The sequence below is a fragment of the Mus caroli genome, unplaced genomic scaffold (assembly GCF_978045245.1).
Source record: "Mus caroli unplaced genomic scaffold, Mus_caroli_1 scaffold_4, whole genome shotgun sequence".
NCBI lineage: Eukaryota > Metazoa > Chordata > Mammalia > Rodentia > Muridae > Mus > Mus caroli.
In genome coordinates, this window is record NW_028227259.1 from 38,895,214 (window position 1) to 38,914,010 (window position 18,797).

Sequence of the window (18,797 nt, forward strand, 5' to 3'; positions counted from 1 at the left end):
CCTGGTTGAGAGCATGTTCAGTCTCAGAGGCTGAACACTGAATGGGAGCACTGGCCAGGACACCTTACAGCCAGTCCTCCCTAACCCTACACAAGTATTCTCAACTTCTCTGGGTTCTGATTTTTAGGGGTATACCCAAAGCTGATGAAATACATCAGCAATGGTAAACAGAGGTGACCTCAAGGTCCCTGTCTCCAGTGATATGATAACCACACCACACTCAATGCCTGTCCCATGTCCCCCAACTCCTTCTAATAGGACTGCCTTACATGACCAGGAAACAGAGTTCCCCATGGGCATGCATGTCATCTCACCTGCATGTCACCTAAGAACCTGCCACCACCACATGTACGCTGATCCAAAAAACAGAGACATCAGGCAGGACAGTCACTGAGACACAAACACGTTTCTTTTAAGTGTGAGTGGTCTCTACATGGGACAAGTGACACCAGGACACCAGATTTAGGAACCACCTGGCACACACTGTAAACTGCAGGTATAAAGGGTGTTGTGGTGACCTCAGGAACTTCTACTCTCAGCAGCAGCCACAGCCGAAGGCTGACCGCTCGGTCCAGGTAGTTGGGGTAGGATAGCATTCTCCACAGCAGTGATAACGCTCAGTGAAGAAGCCAGAAGGGGTGGGAGATGGTTGCTGAGATCACTCTGGCTCCTCCCTCTCTACCCACAATGCATCCTGTCCAGAGCACCCTCCTCCTCCATTAGGGGTACTTGGATTATGCATAGAGACAAAACTCCACCCCCAGAATCCATGCATGGTGGTCTCAAGGTGAGCCTGTAAGTCCAGTCTACTCATCCAGTATTTCAGCCTCTAGCCAACAAGAGGAAGTCAACAGAATCCAGGGCTTCGGGTGTAGACATCTTGGCAACCTTGGGAAATACAGCCATCTTTAACCTAACTTTCACAGAGTGACCTAAGAGACCTTTGGAAAGAAAGCAAAACAGAGAGCCAGGGTCCAGACAGCTTGAGGGACACAGACTGGTACTTACATCAGAGTCTCTGGAGCTAGACATGCCTGAAGCTGAAGCCAGTACTGGGTGATTTCAGTCTCTCCCTTCAGCTCTCTGGAACTGGGCTTCTGTGACCCATGACCATGAGTCCTGGTTTGTGGCCCACATTGCAGAGCACACAAGCAGAGAAGGGAGTGAGAGCACCCAACCCTCACATAGCTTGAAGGCCAACTGGGAAGAGTTGTTGGCCAGAACACAGACAATCAGAGCCAAGAGCATGGCGTGCAGATGCGGGAAGAGGGAGACAATGCAGCATCCCAGAGATGAAGGCCTTGAGTGACGTTCTCAGGAGAAGCCCTACACTGTGCTGCACCCATCTTCCGTTTCTGTATGAATCACACACACACACATGCACACCACACACATGCACACCATACACACACACACACCACACATGTGCACATATAGACACACACAACATACACATATACACACATACATGCATAGGCACATACACACGCACACACACACCACACACACATACACCACACTCATGCACATATAGACACATACAACATACACTTATACACACATACATGCATAGTCACATACACACACACCACACACACATATACACACCACACATACAAACACATGTATAGGCACATAAACATGCACACACACATACACGCGCATGGATGCACACACCACACCCTCACTGCCACCACCATGAGGACAGAAAGCTACTGGGCACTCAGGTCACAGGAGTAACTCCCACCCAGATAACAGGACACTCTTGATAGAATTATGCAGACCAACACTGGAGCCGTCATTATCTACTTCCACTACCATAAAAAATTCCCTTTTCAATTTCTTCCAGAGGAGAGAGAATAAAAGGGATTAAGGATTAGAGGATTAGAGATGGTGTCTTAGCCACACATGGCCCCTTCTGCAAGTGGCCCCCACCTCAGCATGCCTGCTTCTCTCTTAATGGCCCTTGGGATGTATCTGTACTTGATGGAATTCCACAAGAATAAACCTCGTCCTTAAAAAGCAACCTCAGCGAGTGTTGGGGGATGACCACATGCCACATGCCACTGCCTGCCTGAGGGCCCGCCCTAGGTTCCTCTCTCTTTGCCCCCACCACCTTTAGAAGCTTTCCAAGTCCTCCAGGCAGAAGGTTTGGGGACTTCCTTTCTTGTAGTGGAATAAGGGCTCAGTGTCAGAGCCCTCATTTATTGCTTGAGAAAAATATGCAAAAACATGAGATTGCTTGAACACAGTCTGAGGCCATGACTCAACTCCTCTGTTAGTCAGCAGGGTTCTGAGAAGTGCAGCTGGCTCCCGGCCACTCAGGGTCCTGTGGTCACCACAGTATTTGGACTCACGAGGCCTCACTATAAGGCTCCACAGCCACAGGCTCCTGGAGAGAACCAACAGGTAAAGGGATAGGGAACCCTGACAGGATCCAAGGGAGACACCTCATAAGCCTGTCTTATAGGGGAGCATGTTCAGGGACCCCAGGCATCATCTGCCTGGTGCAAACACAGGATGGTCACAGCGGTCACCTGTGAGCCCAGCATCAAGTCAGCAACCAAGACACGAACAGAAGGCAGGTGGGTAAGTAGGATGAGCAGACAGAAGGCAGGTGGCTAAGTAGGATGAGCAGGGTTCAGCCTGACACTGTTCCTGAATGTCCTCTACCTCCCACAATTCTATGCTGTCACCCTCTGCCGATCACACACACACACACACACACACACACACACACACACACGCACTCCCCTCCTTCCCAGGCCATGCCCAACCCTGACCTCACAGGTTGAAAGGGAGAGCTTGGGAGACAAGAAAAAAACAGATTGGGGTGGTCTCAGAACTTACAGACCAGCTCCAGAGAGGTGAGGCAGCCCCCACACCTGAAGCCGGCCCTCCCTGGTGCCAGCATGAAGGGTCCATTCTATCACAGAAGCTCTTTCAGCACGATAGGACAGGTGGGCCAGCTGGCATCCTTCTGACAGGAGAGGAGATTCCAGGCTTCCCAAAGAGAGCCCTCCTTTCTTCAGGACTACAGGAAGGAGTCTAGGACCTCAGAATGGAGCACTTAGACATTGGGACAGTCAGAACCTTGGAGAAAGCCTAGGGAAGCAGGTGACAGACACCAAACCAAGTCCTCACAGGATGGAGGCTGGGATGACAGGGTAGGTGAGAGGACAGCATGTGAGTGAGTCATGGTTGCTCAGCAAGGTCCCCAGTATGTGTGCCTCCACCAGGTCCACCAGCCCTGGTCAGTCACATTGCCTGAAGAACAGGACAAGTTCATGAAGTCGACAGCTTACAGAGACTACACAGCCCAGAAACCAGAGTGTGGTCTCAGGCAAGGGTGATAGCAGAGCCACTGAGGCAGGCTGAGTAGGCTGTCCTTGAAGGGGTAGATGTCCCTGCATGTCACCCTTTCCCTGCCCGCAGATTGTGCATCTCATTCCTGGCCAGTCTCAGGATCCTCTCCTATTGCTCAGTAGTTTTTAAGCCAGCAGGAGAGTAGGCGGCTCTCCACAGGCTCCATGGTCACCCAGGGGAGGGGAGGCTAGGCTCCCAGGATGGAGGAAGAGCACAGAGTCACCCACTTAGGGCCTCCGGGATGCAGGCAGCAACACACATACTAGACTGCCATGCTTAGCAGGTGTCCCAGACACAGCGCCACTCAGGGACTGTCTCACCCCAACCCATTAGCAGTGCTGACTGAGCATGGGAGCAGGGGCCCCAGAGCCTTCCTAGAGGAAGAGCTTGAGTCATGGAGAAAGAGCAAGGGCAATAGAGCTGAGGTGGGGACCAAGTGACCAGTGTTGAGGCTCACACAGTAGGAACTAAGAAGCCACATCCAAGTGGGAGCCTTCGACTTCACACATGCCAGGACTCCATTGCAGAGCCCTTGACCAACCTCTCACGTTCTGTAGGTGGTGCCCCAGACCATCTCCCACATACCCATACAACTGGATCAAGCAAGCCAGGAGGGTCTTTGCATCTCTGAGCTCAGAAAGCCCTTGAACCAAGTCTGACACACAGTGTGTCTACATGTGAGGAAAGGGTAGATTAGCCTTGGCACTGCCCTTGAATCTGGCCATGCTCAAAGTCTCTAGCAAACAGTAGCCACACCACCACCACCACCACTGGCCTGTGGACACACAGTAGGATACAGGGCTTTCCCTTGCCCTGGAAAAAAATGGACAATAGGTCTCCCTGTCATGCCACAGGTGGCCAGAACCAAACGACAGGTTGGAGTGCCAGGTCAGAAAGAGGTCACCTGCTTCTCTGATACCAGTGGCTGCCACCCAGAGCCTCGCCTAAGGAAGCAGCAAAGCTAGCACTGAGCTGGAAGCTCTAGGGTCCTGTCCTCACACCAGCCCCTACCCCACCCCCCAAGTGTAGGGTTTCAGGTTTCCTGGACACTGCCAGACCTCTCCTCTGCCTCCAGCGACAGGGAAAGGGTCTGACTTGCTCTTAAGTGGTAGCATTCCATCCATAACTCCGATCAGGAAACTTGTAAAAACCCAGATGTCAACGGGAAAAGCGCTCTTCAGAGACAGCCTCTAGAGATGAGTGTTTCGTGAGGGCCCGAGGGCCTTTCAGTTAAGTGGGCATCTCCGGAAATAGGAAGAAAATGGAACCACGTGGAAGCCTGTTTTTAAAAGTGAGAAAATTATAATTTCTGGCAACTGTGTGACCGACTTCTTCCCTCACGGTCCAGAGGTACCTTAGCAGATGGGGAAACTGAGGCCCAGTAATGCAGGGAAGAGAGCCTTCCTCAGAGTGGGTACACAGCAACCCAAGCCACCCCCATCAAGGAGGGCACCAGGAACACCAGAGCTTGGCACATCAGAGCACACATGGAGAGACCCCCCTAACCCAGGCTGCATGGTGGGGTGAACAGGAGGAGGCAGGAGGGGGGCTGCAAGCAGGAGGGACCCAGTCACTTCCTCCAAGAAGGGCAACTCTTGAGCCATTTTAGAAGTAGCAATTCCTGGACACAGAATGAAGCCAAGGCCCCAGAGACATGCAGAGGTCATCTGAGGGGCTCCTCCCCAGAGGGTCCCCAGAATTGCAAAGCTGGAATCCCTTAGAGGCTGACCCAAGGCAGGGCTCCAGGAAGGACTGAGGGTGACTGAGTAGGTAGGCAGTAGAAGAGATAAGTGTTCTGTGTGGAAGCCCCCCCCCCATAACCCTAAACCCCTGATCCTCCCACCTGCTCTTTCCAGAAAGTTCTCCAGTGACTCCACCTGCCCACAGTCCCCAGTCTCTGTCAACCCTCTTTGTCAAAGGCTAGACAGCCATGTCCCCTGGGTTTTCTGCTGGGCTCTGCCTTTTGTTAGTGAGATGGGGCTGAGAATAAGGCACTATTTAAATGCCTCAACTTCCTCTGGGAGCCAGTGTTTTCTCCCCATTGAGCACCCTGGCTTCTGGCTGACCCAGTCAGGTGGGAGGGCAGAGGCTGGCTCAGCAGTGGGCACAGCCTGTCCTGTAGTCTGGCTACACAGCTTTCAACAGGAACTTCATCATGGCTTCAGCATGGCTCCTCTTGTGCAGGGGCATAAATCTCTCTTGTTTAGTTGCTCCCTTGCAGAGGTGTACCCTGGGCTTTGCAGCACAAAGTGGACATTCCTTATGCTTACATGAGCTCAGTAGCTGGACCTCTGAGTTGACTCAGTGGTCCCTTATCATAGCGAATTGTAAAACACCAGATGTTAACTGAGCATCTACCATGCACTGGAGGCCAGTCTCCCTGGAGGCTCAGTTCTCAGTTATTCCCATCCTTGGCTCCGCACCACACTTGTCAGCATGTGTCTCTCTGACAGATCTTCCAGAGCCATGACCCTTACCCAAGAAACAACCTCTTTATTTTCACAGACTACAAAATGAGATGGCTCCTTCCATTAGAAACAGGATGCAGGTCACAGCAGCATCAGGAGGACCAGGGCCTCCATCACCAGTGGGGGCCGAGGGAGTTCCTCAGGGCAGCTCATAGTTATCCTTATGTCTCAAAATGGCATTTACACTGCTCACAGCTTCAAAATTCTCATGTCTCTTCAGATGTTTTCAAACAGATTTTGATAACTTTACCATGAGTTGGTTTCCTTTATATCTATCCATTCTATAGGAACTATATCATCCACATTCTAAGAGAGTGCCCCCTCCCCCATTTCTCCAGAGGTGAGGTGGGTGAAGTCTATGGCACAGAGAGGTAGGAACACCCATACCAGGATGAAGGGTCCATCAGGCCAGGAAATTCCACACTTGTATGTGCTAGGGCTCTCCTCAAAGCCTGACTCTGCGGAGGGTGGGGACCCAGCAGCTGGCTCAATTCAGAGAGGAGTATTTGGGTTACAGGACTCAAAACACCCAGAAGCCCTGCTTGGCCATCAAATGATAAACCAGACAACAAACTCCAACAGGGTTAAGCGGTATTGATGGGAATAAATTGAGAAAAACATAGGGATTTTTATTGAGTGCTTTATTTTTACGGAGTGAAAATTGAATTACTTAGCTGGTCAATGAGGAAGTCAATAGGGAAAAATGCCTAAAAGCTACAAGGAAGGGAAGGGGTGTGAACTTGAAATGTAACCTGCAGCTTCCACAATACTTGAGGGACGCCTCCGCCTCAGGATGGTGACTCCCACCCCTGGCCCAGCACCACACCACACTAGTTACAGATGTGGCTATCTTGGCTTGCAAGCGGTCTCTGTGTCAAGTCACAAAAGCAACAGCCATACCACCTTCCTCCCTGGGCATGGGAAGGCCATGGCACTCTCAGGGTTCTCTGGGGATGGTAGCCATACACCAGCCTGGCAGGTATCAAAATTCAAGGCAACACAAAAGAGACTTTGCTAGTTTTAGAGTTCATGCTCGATCCAGAAGTTAAATAGACTCACCCTGTTAACCCAGTTGTTCTATTTCCAAGCAAATACCCCAAGGATCTGAAGCTGGGTCTAAGCATGTTCCTGTGGGTGTGAACTCACAGCTTCATTCGCTACAGCCAAAGGTGTAGCCAAATGAATTTAAACGCCCACCATCAGAGGAATGGACACTAAATGTGGTCCATCCATACAATGGAGTATTATACAGTCCCCAAAAGAGAGCAAGCTTCCATGTGTCATAATGTGGGAAGGACATGGTGGACACGAAGCTAACAAGCCAATCACAGGACAGAGACTGTAGCTCCCATTCACAGGAGGCCAGAGCTGTCAGATTCACAGAGTGATGACTACCAGGCCCGGGGAATTAGCACTTAGTAGAGACAAAGTTTCAGCCGGAGAATATTCTGGAAATGAACTTGGGGATGGTTGCACAGCAACACAAGTGTCCGAATGCTGCCGAGCTGTGCATTTAAAAATAGGTACAATGAGAGATGTTATATAACCACAACTCAAAGCATGATAAAGAAAAATAAAAATATTGATTTTAAAAACGATGTACACTTTTTACTTCTGTCCTTTATATGTGCATGGCGTGGCATGTGCATGGAGGTCAGAGAACAACTTGCAGGAATCAGTTCTCTCCTTCCACCAGGGAGGTTTTTAAGGATCTCACTCAGATCCTTAGGGCTGGCAGCAAGCACCCCTACCTGCTGAGCCATCTCAATGGCTTCAAAATAGTTCTTATATTTTTTTTAAAAAAGAGAGAATCTGTGTTCAAGACTAATGAACATCAAACGATGCCTGGGGCCATTAATGGCTATGCCCTACGAGCCCTGGAGACAACTGTGTGCATGTGGGGTCATAACTGTAAGTGGTGCGGAATTGTCTCTGCAATGAGAAGATGCAGGCAGCCTGATGCGGCAGGTACTAAGGGGCTGCGGTTATTCATTTTATTGCCCCTAATCCAGGGCTCTATGAAACAGAGGAGAACACTATGAGACAATTAAATCGTATCAGAGAAAAGGACAGGAGGTGACCCCGACAGGCAGAGGCTACTTCCTCTTGAGCCCAGTGTGGTACTTATTGTGACACTTCACAAAATACACAAGGGCAAAAAAAAAAAACAAACAAACAAATACAAAACCTCAAGAAGAACTCTCAGACTTAAGATTGATCCGCACAGAAGCCTACACTTGGCCCACCTCTTTTCTTGCTTTCATTTGAACTCAGTTTATCCACAAATATCAGGAAATGGCGTCCGAGAGAGCCAGGCTGTGCTCAAGTTGGGGCCAGCTCAACATCGGAGCAAATCATCTGCTTCTGGGAGAAAATTAGTAAGGACGGCGAGGGTTGTTATTTTAAGATCTCTGAGCCGGTGTGAGGAGAAACTAATTAAATGATTGTAATTTTCTGTGCAAATAAGCAAGCAACCGCTACAGAAGCACAAACTAGGAAGGGGCTTCTCCACCTTCAAAGAATGGCGAGCTTTTTATTTCTGATTCTACCTTTCTAGGGCCTGCTCTCTTTCCCTCAGTGTTCAAACAATGAGAGGAGCTTAATTGGATTCAGGGTGATGAACCCTCTGTGGACTGCTAAGTGTCAGCAATCCTAGGGTGTCTCGAAAAAGGCCAGGTGTCTGCCGTCAACCATCACCCAACACCTATGCAGGCTTGGGAGCCAGGTGCCTGCATCTTCAGTTTCCAGCCTTGTGGGGCGGGTCCAGAAAAGCGTGTGATTGCACAGACCTGCCATGTGGGGCATGCCCATCCCCATCATATTGTGGCTTCTTTCACACTCAGAATCCAGATCACACTCACGCAAGACCCTGGAAGGGTCTCCCATACCCAAGACAGCCATGACATGATCTGATACAAGCATGCACTCTGTTGATGTCTATCATGCGCAGACCCAAACCAGCCTAACACATATAGATTAGTATTCACGTCTGACAAACTATAAATTCTGCAGGGTCAGAGCTCAGCCCTGGTCCCTATACCCTGAAGGAATGACCTTGAGTAGCAGTCCTGGTGACATCATTAGACCCTCGGGGCTCAGCCTCCCTTGGTAACCCACAGAGCATCCAAAGAGAGCTATCAATGGACTTTTAAAGTTTGGGTCCCAGAGAGCCCCAACCAGAAGGCAGCCTGTAAGCTCGGGGCCCCACAAAGGCACCCAGCTGCTTTTCCAGAAGCTCCAACTCTGGGCTCATTCGCGTCACCCCTGGCAAGTCCTAACCTGACTGGAAAATCATCACCATGGAGTAACGTCAATTCTGGAGAGGCCTGAGCAAGCCACAGACTGACCCAACGAGTGTGCAGAGGAGCTAATGTATGACCTCCTTAGAATGCGCTCTGGAACCTCCTGCAACTACAGACTAAAAGAGCCCCTTCATTAAAGCAGAAGTGGGTGTGTGAAGTGTGTCAGGAACTTTGCTGAAGGGTTGTCCTGGCACCTCTGAGCCAGACTTCCTGATGGCAGCTGTCTCCCTCCTCTGCCTGAGAGCTCTCTGGGCTTCTCAGCTCCTCACCTCCCTCCTGGCCTCAATATCCTTGCTTTCTTTCCCAGTCTCCACCTCAGACTGGGTGAGGCTCTTCTCCTTGTCCTTCAGAGCAGCTCCATCTGCACCTCCTCTAGGGAGTCTCCCTGCATCCCCCACCCACATGTTCACACAGCCCTGAGGACACTCTGGAAAGAATTCTACTTCCACTCAACATCTCACCAGGCAAGGTCTTTGCTTCATTGCGCTCCACACTGCAGCCCCAGCAGTTAACCCTGCCAGGTACACAAGAAATGCTCAGCAAATATTAGCTGAGTCCACAGCTGCTGGGGGCTGGGACCTGCACTGTTGCTAGAAAAGAAAGAACAAGGAAGTGATGTCCAAGGACTTGGAAAACCACAGAGTGGAAGACTGCATTGGCAGCATGCTGGCCAGGCCCCACAAATGCTAGCCAGACTCCACCCATGCTGGCCAGGCTCCACCCATGCTGGCCAGGCTCCACCCATTGCTGGCCAGGCTCCACAGGGTGCCCAAGCTGGACAACTAGAATGCTCTCTGGAACCTGACACAGAATTGTTAGCCTTGCTTTACCAAAAGCAGGCTCAGAGAAGCTCTATCCTCAACCAATTAGAATAGCAGAAGCAGGGGAGTCTGGCTGTACCTAATGCTGGAGTCCACACTGGAGCCTTGGGGCATTAAGGGCTGCACCTACAGCAACATTAAGAAGAGGCAGCTGTGTGCCAGCACTGGGGCTTTCAAGCCCTTCCCAATGCTGCTCAACATATCTATAAATAAAATATGAATAAATTAAATGTATACACAAAGTCCATAGCAGGGTTGGTAGTGATTTAAAAATCACCAGGCACTGCTGCTCATGTTATAGACGAGGAAACTGAAACCCAAGAAACTGGGTACACAGATACAGCCCGGGGGGAGGCAGACACTGGAGGAGTGGGCTTCTCACTGAGGGCGGAGAGGAGTGAGGTTCAGGGATTAATGGGGAGACAAGTGGGCATTCTGGTGGACAGGGCAAGGTCCCCAAGGTCAGAGGCTGAGAGGGCAGCATGAGTCCCACACACAGGGGCTCACACTAGTGACTCTATCCCCTCAGCCTCTCATTCATGCTGACACTTACCAGGGGTCACACCATACAGGGACTCAACATCAGCACCTCTGCCTGCCCAGACTCCTCCTATCCAATGCTGCCAGTTCTCAGCAGGGCCTGGAGCAGACATCTCAAGCCTTCTCAAACAATCCTAACTCTCAGAGATCAGGGTCTCTACAAATGCACGGGAGTCTCCCAAGCATGGCTCCTGTGGCTCTACTGGCCACACACATAGAAGCTGAAAGTGAGAGCCCTCCATTCAGTCCAGTCTGTGCACATGCATGTGCACACACACACACACACACACACACACACACATGAGCTCTCAAGGGGGAAGGGGCGCAGGACTTCTAGACTCTGAGTTGCCCACTAGAGCATTGAGCAAGACAGGACCTTAGAGGCTTTTGGAGAGCCTGGGAGAGTGGAGCTGGGAACGACCTGAGATCAAACCTGAGATGCCCAAAAAAGATGACCTGTAGTGCTGGGGACCTCAATCCATAATGACATCACACCTGTTGACCTTGGACAAGAACAAAGGAGGGCAGCTGTCCACCACCAGCCAAAGGAGATGTCCAACAGGGAAGGCAGAAGCAGGTGGTACCACCAGAGCCAAGAGTCTCTCTCAGTTCCCAGCTGGGAACCCCTGATAGAGCTCCTGGCTCAGGTGACATGCACTATGGTGGAAGGAGGCCTACAGTCTTTCAGCCCCAAATAGCCCCTCCCATCCAGGCCTCCACTGCTCCCCATGACCTAGTCAAATGACTTAATTTTCCTCAGCCTTCACAGTTGAAAGGAGCTGCCCAGTCCCTTTCCCAAACCCCATCTGTTCATCTTCATCTTCCGCAGCTGAGTCTCTGTGAGCTGCAGGCAGTGGGGTTCTTGGGGTGCTCCCACTGGACTTCAAATGTTTGCATGGGAGGATGACATCTCACTGCCTGCAAAGCCTTCTCACTGACCTGAGCATCAGCCTGGACTCAAGTGAAAATGCAGCATGGCTTCCCTGCCCTCAAGGACAGCCCTCGGTGTCACCCTAACCGCCTCCCTCGCAAAGAAAGTTATACAAGATACAAATGAATCACCCTTACACACAGACTCTGGCAGGGTCCCTCAGCACCTGTAATCCCTTCATATACCGCTGCACAAGACCCTGGGCATCCTCATCCCAGGACCCTAGGCACCCTCAGCACAGGACCCCGGGGTATCCTCAGCACAGGACCCTGGGCACCCTCAGCACAGGATCCTGGGGTACCATCGGCATGAAACAGGAGCCCGCTAGAGTATGCACCTGTGGTTTGCCTCCATAGACTGTGTGCTACGGTACACTGCTCTCTGGCCACCACCTGTCCACTACACAGGCAGCGCTGTCTTTCTCCTCATTCTTCATCCAGACACTAGACTCAAGGCCCTGACGGGCTTGCCTGCCAGTGGCAGGCACCTGACAGCCCCTGTGACAGGCACTCAGCATGAGCCACCGCATCCTTGGTCTCTGTCTCACTTGGGTGGCTACCGGATGCTTCGGTGGTAGTAGCTGCAAGGACAAGTGCTCGGTGCCTACAAGCTGCCAGTCTCAGCTCCCTTGGGAAGCCAGACCTCCGCTCCAGCCATAGAACAAAGGGAGACTGGCTCTCAGGAGCCCTGAACTCAGGAAGCCGCAGTGCCCAGGAGCCACTGAGACACTTCTAATGCAAAACCGTAAAGCCATAAACACCACAACACCACAGCTATAGGAAGCAGGGCTGTCAGTCAGCTTCGTGCCAGGCATGGATCCATTCACTTCAGATCTCAGAAGGTCTCAGTAGGTAGAGACTGACTTGCCACCTCAGAGCCCAGCACTGAAGAAAGCAAGAAGCTGGCACAGCAGGCTATTCCTCCTAACCTGGGCACCTCCAGTACAGAGTCCCACGAGCCTCAACCCTGTACACCTCCTGTGACCTTTCCAAGCTAACCTCTAGCCACGCATCATGCTGTGATCTATGCATTTCACTTAGAAAATCTGGCCCTTGTACAACCAACCTATGAGCCTGCAAGTCCCCCTCCCACAGCAAGGACAGAGGCCCCAGAGCATCTCCTCCATTCATGTTAGGACTCAAAGCCAGAGGGGAGATCCTGAGACAAACCCAGGCCAGGAGGCTCGGAAGCCAAAATATTCACCACCCCAACCCTGGCATGGGCTCTTCAGCTACACATTTGGGGACCATGCGCAATCTTTTTCCCTCCCAGCTTCTTGCTCAGGCTTCTGCTCCCACACAATGTATTTGGTGTCTCTGTGTGGCACCTGTGACCTTCAAATTCTTACCTAACAGGACCCGCTCAAACTGTCCAGCTTGAACACCCTCCTTCTCTCCTCTACTTCGGCGCTACTCATCCTTTGAGCCATCCCTGAGGCCGCCTCTGCTATGCTGTCCTCCCTGATGACGTCCTTCTCAATATCTGCCTGATTATGTCTATCTCATCTCTCCCATCAGGTGACTGTGAGCTCCAGGTGCTTGCCCAGAGAATGACAAGTGAGACCCGTTCCCTGCACTTGGGGGCAGGACTGTTTCGGCCCCTCCCCCAAGGTCCATAAATTGAAGCCCAGGACTTGCAAATGAGTGAATCAGTAGGACTTCTAACTGTGCTTCCATTATACTGAGCTTGTCAAGATGGCCTTAACCCAGTGGTTCTGGTGTCCCAATAGGAAGGAGAGAGCTCACGATCTGGGTGCGAACAAAGGGTCAAAGGGACACTGCTGTCAAGGACCCACATTGCCATAGTCCTTTGCCACAAAGCCAGAGCAAACTAATGCACCTGCCTCAAGGAACCTGGCCTGCAGCAGTTCGCATTCAATTCAGGCAGAGACCATAATCCCTCTATACAAGAAACTGAGGCTGACAGCCTGCCCTTGGCCTTCCACCACAGAGAACCCACCTTCTGACCTGCACTGGGCTCTCTGCATTTATATAACATGACACAGGGTAGGGAGTCCAGCCAGATGCCTGGAGTGGAGCACGCTCAATCTGCCTAGAACTGTCTAGGAACAAACACCACCTCTTCCGGAGACACAGCACAGGCTAGAAAAAAAGTCACTGGTCAGTCTGAGGAGCAGAGAGGAGACCTGGATGTAGAAAGTTCGCACCCAAGTTAAACCATGAGTTGTATTCAAGTGTTATACAGGAAGGAGCCCAGGTGAGCATACTTAAAATAAGCCCCATTGGCAAGTAATTTCCCCCAAAACAGTTCCTCACATTCCTACCAGGCTAACAAGAAATTGCCACCCCTCAGATGGAGCCTAGCACAGAAGTCTGTTTCCCACCTTTCTATGTCCTCTCTGCCTCCAAGGGCAGTGTGGAGACCCAGAGCCCTGTGTGCACAGCCCAACCCAGGCCCATCAAAAGGCAACCCTGGTCGGTTTCCACGAAGGATTCATCTCACTTGTAACAATGTGTTGGCACAGCTAAACGTCAGCTGGAGAGGCCCTGTTTGAACTTCCAAGTGAGTCCTCTTCCCTATCTCCATGGGAGCGGGAAAGAATGGCGCCTTCGCAGGGAAAACTCACATATGTTCCCAGAGCTGGAGTGACAGAAACTGTCTGGAAACCAGCTTGAGTCCCACCATCCCTCAACCCATCCCTTAGCAGGATGCTTGGGATGCTCACTAATGTCTTTCGGAGAGTCTGTGCCCCTCCCCCAGCCCCCCCTCCCGCAGCGGTCTTGTTTTGAAAAGCACCTGATGTTATAAAGCAAACACTCTGCTGTGGACCGCATCTGCAGAGGGCAGAGGCAAGCAGCAGAAAGGCAACCCCATAAAGACAGCACTCACAGAGTCCCTCAGTCTGCTCTGGTCTCATCCAAGCTTGCCGAGGTGGTGCTTCAAGCAAGAGGTACAGCCAACTGCCAAGTGCTGGCTCTCATCTTTGTCCCTGTGGCTGCACACTGAGCATGGAGGGGGAGCAACGCACTTCCAAGACACTTCATGTGCCAAGAATGTGCTGTGCACACCAGATCTGAGAGAACTGTGTTTAAAGGAACCGGTTTCCTGAGGCAGCCCTCACCCATCTTTTTCTACTCCTGGGTTTTCTCAGACAAGGTAAACCTATGAGTGCATCCCCAGCCATGGGCTGTCGGTCAGGGTTTCTGGAGAGAATCCCATCTTCTGCAAGGTCCATGAGAGTTGGGAGAAGAGAGAAGACAGAAGTCAGAGAGATAACCGGGTAGTGTTTCCATGCTGCCCCGCACATTCATCATAAACTAGGTGCCAGCTAAGTGCCAGGCTGGGCCCAGGTGTCCACATCTTACGCCTGCCCCCATGTGATAACGGCTGCAGAAGAGGGTCACTCAGAGCTCAGCCAGTCATTCTCCATCCTCAACTCTCCAAAGTGCCTATTCAAGGGCCAGGCTGTAATCTCATAGGGGGTTCAGCTGGACAGCAAGCAGCCCATACTAGAGGCAGCTGGTCTCCTTTCCTATAGATCCATCACCCCCACCTGGTGTCTCACTCCCTTCTTTCATACCATGAAGCTAAGTGACAAAGTGACAAGATAGTTGAATTAACCACTTCAGCACCTCAGATCCAGATCTCAGTGTGTTTCTGTCCCTTTCAGTTCTTGTGTTCTGGGCTACTTACTATTCAGTCCCCAAGAATGGCCAATGGCCCAGGGGTTCCGGTTTATTATTGGGTGCTAGCCAGCACTAAAAGGCTGGGGCCAGCGGAATACCTAGAGGTGGAGGGCTTGCTCAAGGTGCAGTTGAGAAGGACATCAGGGCACCTCAACTCCCTTCTTGGGAGGAACACCCAAGTACTCTGTTCAGCACCCTGACTGCCCCCTGCTGGCCAGATGCGTCCACAGCACCAGCTCTGCCCTCTGAGGGCTGCTAGTCTTCCTGGAGATGCCATTAGCTTAGGGACCAGTGAAGACACCTGCACCCTGGACAAAGCCAGCCAGTAGGGAAGGGGCTGGCAGGACTGGAGTTTAGACCAGCCAAGGCCACATGGTGGTCCCTTCCCTAGCACAAATGGAAGCCTCCGAGCAGTCACCGAGAGTGCGAGGAGAGGAGACTGGGGGAGGGGGGGTTAAAAGTGTCTGCAGCTTAATTAGGTCCACCTGATAACCCAAAAAGAAGACCCGCTCACTCCACTTCCCAGTGCATGCAGGGACTCTGTCCCTATGCAGTCTCCTAAAAAACTTGGAAGACAAGGAAAAGAGGTGGAGTCACCTCCTGAGGGGTGGGGTGGGGGAGGAATGGAAAGTCTGTGTGGTACAGGCAGTGAGGAGGGATTCCTAGCTCTCTCTCTCTCTTCATGAAAACACACTTCCCTGGAGAGCAAAGACTTGCAAACCTGGAGTGCACACACCTGAGATTCCTCAGAGGGGACAAAGTGACTCTGACCTTTAACAAGGAAAAACAAACCCCTTGAGGTGCACTACCAAAAAAAGGAACAGGGAGTGGCTGGATCCTAAATCTGGAAGTGCAGGAGAGGGATGGATGCTGGAGATCTCCGGGCAGAGGGAGAGGCATGGGAGAAAGGTAGGGAGGGAGTTGGCGCACTGCTCTAAAGACCACAGAACGTTAAATAATATTAAACACCCCATGGTCCACTCGGACCAAAGACAGCTGTGGGACACACTAGGAGGAGCAATCCTAGAATTAAGAGCCTTCGAACTGGACATGGAACTGCCAGGGATATCGTGGACCCTGAGATCAGCATAAATGAAGTAGTAAGGACGCCAGAGGTGGCAATTCCAGAGGTGCTCTCTGGAGCTGCTGAGTGCAGTGCAGTGTGTGGGCGACCCACCCACTGTCCACGCGGCGCAGAGCTGGGTAGCCCTCAAGGACCTGGAGTTGTCCCATGCTGCCCAGATCCTGAAGACTCCAGGGACCTTCCCTGTAGCCCAGACCTAGAAGCTAGGGGTGTTTCTGGTCTCCAGATCTTCGGAAATGCCTTCTGAGCGAGACAGAATCTCACAAATTCGAGGACCCTTCCAAAAGTAACCCATAACCAGAAGCCAGTAGGGGCGCCGCCGAGGTGACCCGCGTCCCCCAAGTAGCCAAGAATGCCCAGCAGAGTGACCGCGGGTGGTCCGGAAGTAAGGGGCTGTGGTGGTCTCCCTGGGTATCCCGAGGTGTCCGGGCAGGGCCGGGGTGCGTGCGGAGGTTACTTACGCTGCTGTTCTCTCCTGTCCAGTGTACCATCGCCTGGTTGTGCGTCGCGTCTCCCTTGAGCACGAACGACGTGCTGATGAGCGAGACCTGTGCGCGCGAAGCCGAAGCCGCACCGGCCACCGGCACCGCCCGAGCCCTGCGCCCCTTGCCCGGAGCTGGGGCGCCATCGGTGCTGGGACCCGAAGCAGAACCCGGACCGAGACCCGGGGCGCTGGGTTCTGATTCTCGTGCCTGCGGATCTTTGCGATCGCCGGACTCCGTGCGTCCCGCGGGCAGCAGCCTAGTGATCTGCACACCGGGACCCTGGCGCCCGGGCTGGGGGGAGCGCCCCATCGCTCCGCAGGCAGCCACCAGCACCAGCAGCAGCAGCAGCGGCCACGAACGTGGCCAGCACGGCGGCAGCAGAGCCTGAAAGCTCCGGTCCGGCGCAGTAGAGCCAGGACGCTTCGGGGCACTCGGGGGTCCCCGGTGCGCCATGGTCGCTGGTAGGTAACGGCGGGGCGGTGCGGACGACACCGCGGCCGGGAGAGCGGGAGGGCGCTGGGAGCTTGAGCAAGAGCGCAGAGAAAGGAGCCGGGAGGGAGGGAGCGCGGGAGGAGGGGACTCAACGCCGCCACGCAGCCAAGGGAGCATCGCCACCTGCCGGCCGAGCGCAAGTCACCGCAGCTCTGGGCTGGGCCAGGCCGGGCCAGGATGTCCTGAGCGCAGTCACACCTCCAAGACCCCTTCCTTCCTTCCTTCCTTCCTTCCTTCCTTCCTTCCTTCCTTCCTTCCTTCCTTCCTTCCTTCCTTCCTTCCTTCCTTCCCAGTGACTCCTAACTTTATCCTTGCTCCTCTTCTCCCACCCTCTTTTCATCCTCCCTGACTTTCTCGAGGCGTCTACACTTGACCAGCCAGAGTTCCAGGCACTTGGGGCACAACAGGGTGCAACAAAGGGAAACAGGCCACACCCAAGTAGCGCGCTTAGAGGCCAAACAACTCCAGAGTAGCGGTTCTGCGGAGGTGGGGAGGGCGCCTCCTCCCGGCGCTGCTGGAGAGAGTCAAGGGGACGCCTGCGAATCATGAAAACCTGAGAGATGTTGACAGCTGAGGACAGTGCAGGAACCTTGGGGTGTCGCCCAAAACCAATTTAGTCCCTCAGACTCTGGCTTTATCTCCCACCTCCAGGGGGAGCCCCTGAACAGATTACACCTGTGTAGCGGTAGCAAGGAGAGAACAGAGAGGCAAGGTCCCAGCCAGAAGGTGTAGGCCAGCACAGAACATGAGGAAACTAGCCCCAGAGCTCACCAAGTCTTTAATTCAATGTCAATAAAAGCAGCCATTATTACCAGCCCCTCTGCCATCCAGGACACAAAGCAGGTGCCTGCCCAAATAAGGCCAAGAGTGCAGTTGAGCTTTGTCCCCTCAGCATCCTCTCAGGAGCAGGGTCCAGGAGACAGGGAGACTTGGAGACCAACACTGAAAGGCCCCGCTGCCTGCTGGGTCTCTTCACTCCTGGGAACAGAATAGAGCAAAGAACAAAGTATCCAGCAACGGCTGAACTTGCTCCCAAGGTTGAACTCCAGTGCCCCCTCCAGGAATTTCTGTTCAGCACAGGTCATTTTGCCAGGGCTCCGCTGTGCCAAGCACTGAGCAGGACTAGAGCGCCTGCCCCTGTCCAAGAAGGCCTCCTCCTGTGGAATGTGCCCAGGCTACATCCTGATGTAAACTTCCAACCCGAAAAATTCAGGAGCTGAAGTCCAAAGCCAGGCAAGATGAGAGGGCGCACAGCTGTGGCGACATTTGGTCTAGCAAAGAAAGGGCAGCGAAGCCTGTCAGCCTGTCAGGCTGAAGGGGGTGGGGAAGGAGAGGAACCGAGAAGATAATGTGACCAACTCCCGGGTGCCTTTTCCAGATCTGGGGGGTGGGGGTGGGGTGGAGGGGCTTCCAAGTCATGAGTGTATACCGTTACAGCTGTGGTCTCCTCCAGTTTGGGGTAAGCTTGGCTTTGTTGTACTTTGATTTAAAAAATAAAATTAAATTTAAAAAGCTTCTAAGTAATAAGAGAAAGCCTCAGACCATGACAGACTACTGAACACCTACTATGTATTGGGGATTTTCCTAGGGGTCTCTGTCCCTGGCAGGACAGGTAGTGGGTAGAACTGTCCCCATTTACAGGTGAGGAAACACTCTCAAAA

At 52.6% G+C, this 18,797-nt stretch overlaps 1 protein-coding gene across 2 annotated transcripts in view; it reads right to left on the reverse strand.

Annotated features, from left to right (window-relative positions):
* Sorcs2 (sortilin related VPS10 domain containing receptor 2) overlaps positions 1-17,152 on the reverse strand; it is a 389,043-nt gene extending 371,891 nt beyond the window's left edge. For both annotated transcript variants that reach the window (XM_021162553.2, XM_029478093.2), the window contains exon 1: positions 16,621-17,152. In XM_021162553.2, coding sequence (XP_021018212.1) covers positions 16,621-17,097 — 477 coding nt within the window. In that variant the 5' untranslated portion in view covers positions 17,098-17,152. The remainder of the gene's footprint in view (positions 1-16,620) is intronic.
* Positions 17,153-18,797: the final 1,645 nt, after the last annotated feature.